Below are 7,973 nucleotides of genomic sequence, written 5' to 3' on the forward strand. Positions count from 1 at the left end.
TTGCCTTTCGTCGTTCGTAGATACGTCCACACGAGGGCAGCAGAGCGCTGCATTGGACTACACTAAGAGTAACAGTCCGTATGAACTGATTGGCAATTTTGGGTGAGATCATTACTGTTGTATCAAGTGTTTTTGTTGCAACGATAAAACTACAATCCCATGACGACATCGTGGATGACGTCATGGGATTGTAGTTTTATCATTTTGATTTTTTTAATGAACTGTGCACAGTCAGTATTTATCACAGAAGCTCGTTATTTATTTCTGATGTTTATATTCGGCTTAATTTGTGAGTCATAAGTTCAAAGTTTGCTGTTCTCTATGTACTCGCTCATGTTTGCCAGTTAATGATTAACCAAATCAAGCCAATTTATGCCCAAAAAGCAAATGGCTTACTTTATAACAAACAAAAACATTAGTTGCGAAATGTATCAACAGAAAAAAAAAAATCTTTCAAATTCAACTCGAGTAGCAACTCGCAACAACAAAAGCACAGTGCCCACAATCAGCACGTTAGGGCTTTTTTTTCCCAGGGTGCTCAAGCACCGTTTACGTGAATCCAAGCACCGACGAAATTTGCCACATTTTGTGTACGTTTCCGGATGTTCCCACATTATCTTGAAACGAAATTCCAAACAAGACTTCACGTCCCCATTTAAGTACGGACAAATGAGGAAAGTGGCTCAAGAACGGGGGCAAACACCAAACTTTATTCAGAGCTCCAAAAAATAACTCTAACCCTAAGAAGAAGAAGAAGAAGAAGAGCGTTCCTTTGCGATGAGTTTTTCTTAATTGCCAAACTGCTTGACGCCGGCCTGCTGGCCGCCGCCCGCCGAGATGCGCGTTACGGGTATGATCTTCATGGTGGTCTCCTTCAGGGAGTACCAGCGGTTGTGCCACGTCACCCAGATGATGCCGTTGTCGTATCCGAATTCTCCGGCGTCCTTTTCGGTGTAGCGTCCGCCTGCGTGAAGACAGGCGCGGCGTTTAGGACCGGGGGCGTGGCCGCGCGGCTTTGTATTTCCGAAAGCGATCCCGACCCGCCGCCCGCAGGTTATCCAAGATCGGGGACTATAAGACGCAACTTTTTTCTCGTGATTTGAGCCCGGCGGCTCATCGTCCGGTGCGGCTTCAATCGACGCTTGTTTTCAAAAAGAGATAAAACGGTCCCTGTATCACACTGGCGCCACCTGAAGGCAAACGAATGAACTGCATCCAGGAGCCTTTTTTGGTCTAATTATTCTTAACGCGATGTACTTTGAATTCCATGATTATTATAGACGAATGTGATTCGAATACGCATGAGTTTTTTTCATCATTTCTCCGTTTTTGGAAGGGATTAGCCCACTTTTACGTGAAAGCGCACCCACCCGGGAAAAATTCACGCCACGAAACGACTTCCGTGATTTCCTAAGCGGGGGTACGGCCGAGGAGCGCGCGGCGGATATCGCGGCGCCCGTCGGCGGGCGGCGAACGAAGGAGAGCCACCCACCCCGGTAGTATTTTCCGTTGAGGTGAGCGGCGTGGCAGCGGTTCATCCACCAGCCGGAGCCGTCCTGCAGGGCGCAGTTGCCGTCGTACTTGTCGTTGTCCTTGTCGAAGGTGCTGAACTGCATGCCGTTGTGCGAGGTGAAGAACTTGTCGCTGGGGTCGTCGCCGAAGTCGAAGCCGTTGAAGGCGTCGCCGGCGTCGCCGCCGAAGTAGTAGCCGTAGGTCAGGCGGTACATGTCCGCCTCGGGCGCCACCCGGAACATGGCGTAGTCGGCGTACCTGGAAGCCGCGTCGGGGGGGGCCGTGTTTGCTTTGGGCCTGTTTGTTCATGGCCGGAGGGTGGCCGGTTGGCGCGGGGGTGTCAAAATCGAGGCCCCGGGGCCGGATCCGGCTCGCCGCGCGCGTCGTTTTACGCGGCCCGTTTTAGGACCGTTTCGGGCTAAAATGCCAAACTTACAATGGGGGGGGGGGGGCATTTTTTCATTCCTAATTTCTCTTTTGAACACACTTAAAATTGGCGACCCTCTGACATCAACTATGACTACAATTAAGGGGTGTCCAAACTACGGCCAGTGGCCCGCTATACATTTTTAAGCGGCTAAAATGCTAAAAATGATATCAATATATTTGTTCCCACCGCAAACATGCGTTAATTCTTTCCAACTGAACTAGTCATAATAGTCCTCTTCATGAAGCAAAAATGGCTTCCGCCATTTCTTTCTCCGTGTCAAATTACAAATTTGAACAGGATTGCAGTTAATAGAAAAATGTAAACAATATGCAATCGCTTGACTGATTTTTTTTTCAAAGTAATGAAGTGGCCCCTGCATCCAATTTTTTTCTTGGCGGAAAAGATTTGGGCTGACTGACAAAGGCCCTAGAAATAGTATTGAGAAGAATATGAAGTAAAAATAGAAATAAAATATTGAAATTTTCTTTTCTCCTTATACATGAAGCGTTAACGCGTCCGATTGTCACATTAACTCATTGGATCCCAGACGTACTTTTTTAGGAGTCCAGACATTCATCTATTTATATTTTTCGTGTACGCGTCCGGGCCAACTAGGAAAAAAAACAACAGTCGTAGATAAAAATGAGCGGGCCCCTTGTAAGCTAGCTGCGCGCCTTTAGCGGATGCTAAGCTAATTCTCTGGCTCTCGCACGCTGACAGACTGTTTAGCTCGCTCTTCTCTATTTTCTGCTACGAGCTAGTTCTACTTTGCGTCCATCGAATCGAGGTATCACACGGTGGAGGGGTGGGGGGGGGGGCTCACCTTTTGTTGCCTTCCCAATCCACCATCTCTATCCTGAGAACCATGGGGATGCTGCTGCCGACGGACAGCAGGTGGATCTTCTCGTTGCCCAGCCAGAACTCGGTGCTGTCGTCGGGGGAGAGGTAGCCGAAGCCCTCCTTGTACTGGATCCAGTCCTTGTGGAAGTCCACGCTGCCGTCCCGCCTCTGCCCGCGCCGGGGAAAGACGCTCCATTTGAAACCGTTCCAAATATCCCGCTCGTATCGCTTGGCTGTTCGGCACGTTTTCTTTGGGCTACCCTTGTAGATAAATGCTACATTTCTACTTTGATATTCGGAGATTCTACGAACGTTTTCCATCAACTGGAAACAAAGGAGACACGTTTCTACTTAATTGCGAACTTGTATAAATCTCTGACGATGACGCGTTTCGAAGCACAGTAGCGTTCCGTTCGTTCCCCCCTCGAGATCTCATAGATTTCGGTCGGTCCGCCGGACGAATTTGCCGGCCGAAAAAGTCAGCGTGAGTCAATATCGTTTGTTGAAAAATGATCGGTAGGAACGGCGGGCTGTTAGCGCAGTCATTAACATCTATGGAGCCAGCCTATATGGAGCAATCCTGCGCGGCTGTATGTCACACGTCAGTGTGAATAAAAATCCTTTTTTGGTACTTTTACGTGTATTTTAGTTGAAAAGGGCTTTTACTTGGGAGGACGGTCACCCGTTAGCGCGAATGGTAGAGTTTGGGAAGATACCAACCCGCTGGATGACGGTGAAGCCGCGGCCGAAGCTGTCAATCTCGCAGTAGACGAGGAACTGTTGGCTAGCTTGGGCCGGTTTGACGTAGTACAGACCGCTTTCGGTGGCCCCTTTGTTGGCGACGTCCTGGCAATCTGGCCCCCCAAAAACAAAAACATGGAAACTGCTCATTTCGTTAGAAACGCCAAGACGAAAAGCCGCACGGTCGAAAGTTGGGACGCTTTGTATCGCTCGATGAACGTCGAATTATACGAAGAAAAAAAAAAATCGATCGGAGGATGACGGTTTAAGGTCGTGACGGTTGTTCAAAAAAAATAAACACAAATGTGAAATTAGCGGAGGAGAAAAAAAATCGTCAAAAACGTCAGTTGATGTTGATGGCCTTCCTTGCTAGGGTTTCTTTGAATTGAATTATATTGAATTATAATTTTGATTGTAAGAAATACATTTGTGGGAAAATATACAGTATATAATGCATTTATATATTCATTTAAAAATAAGCATAATTGAAGTAACCGAGTGCCGAAAAATAGTGTAAAATGTATTTTCTTTTCAACTTGAATTCTGCTCTCCTTTAACAACAGCCATCAAAATGAATCGAGATATCGTTTTTTTTTTTTTATTCATTACTTTTTGTGGTGATTCTATTTCATGCTAATCAAACTCCAGCGTGTTTGTTGCTTCCACTTCAAAAGCTAGCGCCCGCAGCAAATCTCCTTTGTTTATCTTTCACTGATGTCGCTAACGTATTGATTTTTGCTGCCTCCGAGCAAAGGGACACATGTTGGGAAACAATCTAAAGTTCACTTGTTTTTTTTTTTTTTTGGCAGTATTTTGATCATTTTTGGGTCATTTTTTTTTCAGCCAGGGGATGGCGCACTCCCGCTAACGCGATAACTAAGCGCATGGCCGTTTTGGACTTTGACGTGTTGTCGCTACGGGGGTGAAATTTCAGCCCCCCGCTGTCTTCTTCCAACGCTTTGGCGCGAAACGCCTTTGACGTAACGATATTGTCCAAATTAGGGGAGGAGTTTGGGTACCCGTTCCGGTGACGGTCCCGATCTCCACGCTGTCCTTGCAGGGCTCGCCGCACGTCTTCTGCAGCTGAATGGACAGCGTCTTCAAGTCCGCCATCCTCCTCTCGTTGGCGGCCGCCGCATCCTCCAGTTCGCTGCGGCGGTCGTGAGAAATCGGCAAAAGGTCACGCCGGGGTCGAATGTCGGAGAACAATCAATGGCGGTGGTATTTTTGAGTGTTGATTTGCTTTAAGGGTTATTGTTAAAACTCTGGCCAAACGGGACTGGAACAATGTTCAAATATGATATCATAATCAGAGGGCAGAAGTGTTTCGTTGCACTTTGACCCATGTTAAAAAGGGAGAAATTCAGAAAATAATGCCGCTAATGTCGGAATTTCTCTGGGTTTTGTCAACTTACAAAATTTGCTTCTCCTGTTCAACGATGGTCCTCTCAAAGCGGATCACGTCATCCAGCATACTGGACGACTTTTGGAAGTAGGCGTCTGCAAAACCAAGGATGACATGTTCAACGTTTTAGTTGCGCTCCATGCAGAAGTCAGGACCAAAAAAAAAAAAAATGGTCTGATGATGAAGCACAAATTTCTTTTTAGATTAAGAGTAAATTAAATCATTCAATCTCAAATACAGTAGTATTGTTTTTTTGTTTTTTTTAATCCAGAAATTGTGTGTGTATATATATCTATCTATCTCTATATCTATCTATCTCTACCTATCTCTCTCTCTCTCTCTCTCTATATATATATATATATATATATATATATATATATATATATATCTACCTATCTATCTATCTATCTATCTATCTATCTATCTATCTATCTATCTATCTATCTATCTATCTATCTATCTCTATATATCTATCTCTCTCTCTCTCTTTATATATATATATATATATATATATATATATATATATATATATATATATATATATATATATATCTACTTATCTATTTCTATCTCTCTCTATATATATATATATATCTATATATCTATCCATCTCTCTCTCTCTCTCTCTCTCTCTCTCTCTCTCTCTATATATATATATATATATATATATATATATATATATATACACATACACACATCCTGCTGTTCTGAATCTGAAAAAAAAAAACAATACCTAGTGTGTAAGATTTCGCATGAAAAACAACCGCATCGCATTCATACTAAAATACGTGTCACGTATTCGATAACAATGAATAGAAAAGAGTTATCACAAAAGTACACCTTGGCGTTCCTTCAGGGAGCCCATTTGAGAATTTAGACTTACAGCAATTTAATAAGTTTCAAACTCCTGCGCAAACTTTGACAAGGAGAACGCCACGGCACCACCTGGCGCCGAGAAGGAGCGCTTTAGCTCTCGCTATGCGTATTATTATTTTTCCTTACGAGTATTACCGCGTTTGGCCAGCCGTCGCCTAGCAACGCTAGCGCGTGGACGCTAATTGCTAGCCCGCGCGCCAATGTTAGCGTTCAGGTGGCGGCCGGACTCCATTTGTGGAACGTTTGGTTCGGTGGCGAGACGAGCGACTCACCGGGCCGGACGCTCTTCTGGACGCTTTGGATGCCGTCTTTCATGTAGACCGCCCGCTCCTCCGCCCCCCGCGTCAAGTTGGCGACGGTGTCCAACTCCCTTTGCAGAACGTCCAGACCGTCGTGGGCGCCCGACGTGTATCTGTGCATGTAGTCGGCCACGCCGCAGGTGGTGGGGCAGTACCTGCCCTGCGAGGGCGGGGCGGCGCGTCGGTGACGGCGGTCGGAGGGGCGTCGGCCGCGCCCGGGCGAATACTCACGAAGCCGTCGTCGGGGTGGCACGTCATGCGGTTGTCGTTTCTGGTGGCGATGTTGTCTCCTCGGATTTGCTGAAATGAGCGAGCAGAAGAATGTTTTGAAAGTTTCTTTGCGCTGGGCTCGAGGTTCAAAAGGTCACCCCCCCCCCCCCCCAAAAAAAAAAAAAAAATGTAATTTTCATTGTCTTCAAAAAGAGATAAAACCACCACAAATTTTTTGTTGTAAAAACAACATAGAAAAAAAACACAAGCAACAACAAGCATCATTTGAAAAATAATAATAATAATAATTCTGAAAAATAAAAACAAGCATTTTAAACAGAAAGCCGGTTTTTATTTTATGAGAAAATATTTTCCTGACATCATATTTGTCCAAAGAAAAATGATGTTATCATTTTTTTAAACTTGATATCTTGTTTTAAAGAAAACATCTTTAGAATAATTCTTAATCATATATTTAATATTCTTCCAAATATGTTTCCAATAATTCTTATTTATATAGTTGAATTTTAATACTAAACAGGTTTCCTCTTTTGGGAATAAAATGATATTTAGATTTTTTTTTTTTTTAATAAGAAATTATAGAGCATTCTGAGCATTTTAAAAATGACTTTCCAATTTTTTCTAATACGTTATCTTTTTACGTTGATTTGTTTAAGTCGTAGAAGAATGTCTTGAGATTTCTGAATGAAAATCTCTTTCAAATTTTGTGACGTTCAAACAAACAACAAACAAGTTTGTGAAAAGAAACCCTTTTAAAAATTTGTTATTTTGAAAAAATAAAAACCCAGTTTTTATTTTATGAGAAAATGTATGGATTTTACTGACTAAACAGGAAAAAAAATCGAGACAACCTTCTGAAATATTACACTAGGAAAAAAATTATTTTTCTCAGTCATTTTTTAGTTTTTCTAAAAATTTCGTCCTACATGAACGCGTCTTTTTGTTGAGAAAAAAGACTTTATAAATCTTTCAGAAACAAAATCATATTTTTTGAAAGAAAAGTCAGAATTTTTTACTATCATACAAAATATGTTTTTTCCCCAAATCATACAGCAATTTTGTATCACGAAAATACAAATTTGGAGGTTTTCTCCCCCAGAACGTTTGAAGAATTCCAGTTTGGGTTTGGGACTTACGGCGGACGCCACGGAGAAAAGCAGCACGAGCCCGGCGCGGGCCAGCAGCGAGGAAGCCATTTTGTGTCCTGCTCTTTGTCCTTTCGGCCGAGTGTGAAGCCCTACCACTCGCCGCCGCCGCATATTTATCGGGGGACAAGGTCCTCCGCGGGCTGTTTGACGAGAGGTCCGGACGTAAACACCCACGCGCTGACCATGACTCAAACGGCCGCTCGGATCATTTCCCGGATTTGACCGATTTGATGTTCCTTACATAATTGATAAATAAGCCAAAGACGCTTCTGTTTCATCACCGTTTGTAAAAATGATCGTAAACATCTATTTGCGTTTCTATCCCTAGCATGCTAGCTTGCTAACTCGTTAGCATTCTATATCTATCTATAACTAAGCTAGTTAGCTAACTAGTTAGCATTTTAGCTTTCTATTTTTCTTTCTACTATACCTAGAAAGCTAGCTAGCTAACTAGCTTTCTATTTATCTATCTATACCTAGAAAGCTAGCTA

The 7,973-nt window shown here is 43.4% G+C and overlaps 1 protein-coding gene across 1 annotated transcript; it reads right to left on the reverse strand.

Annotated features, from left to right (window-relative positions):
• Positions 1 to 688: 688 nt before the first annotated feature.
• Positions 689 to 7,637, reverse strand: fgg (fibrinogen gamma chain). The gene is made up of 9 exons (XM_088419288.1): positions 7,471 to 7,637; positions 6,335 to 6,403; positions 6,077 to 6,263; positions 4,939 to 5,023; positions 4,543 to 4,673; positions 3,503 to 3,636; positions 2,766 to 2,950; positions 1,493 to 1,770; positions 689 to 964 (listed from the first exon to the last, which is right to left on the reverse strand). Exons 1-9 carry the CDS (start codon positions 7,591 to 7,593, stop codon positions 789 to 791), a joined length of 1,368 nt encoding a protein of 455 aa, XP_088275414.1. The 5' UTR covers positions 7,594 to 7,637; the 3' UTR covers positions 689 to 788.
• Positions 7,638 to 7,973: the final 336 nt, after the last annotated feature.

Source organism: Hippichthys cyanospilos, chromosome 7 (genome assembly GCF_059441005.1).
Source record: "Hippichthys cyanospilos isolate Australia breed blue-spotted pipefish chromosome 7, RoL_Hcya_1.0, whole genome shotgun sequence".
NCBI lineage: Eukaryota > Metazoa > Chordata > Actinopteri > Syngnathiformes > Syngnathidae > Hippichthys > Hippichthys cyanospilos.

Excerpts from the sequence above, each read along its gene's own strand:
- fgg (XM_088419288.1), bottom strand. The coding sequence starts at position 7,593 with ATGCGGCGGCGGCGAGTGGTAGGGCTTCACACTCGGCCGAAAGGACAA. Across the intron at positions 5,024-6,076 it reads CCAGAAGAGCGTCCGGCCCG|ACGCCTACTTCCAAAAGTCG; the intron begins GTGAGTCGCTCG and ends TTGGTTTTGCAG. Across the intron at positions 965-1,492 it reads CAACGGAAAATACTACCGGG|GCGGACGCTACACCGAAAAG; the intron begins GTGGGTGGCTCT and ends GTCTTCACGCAG.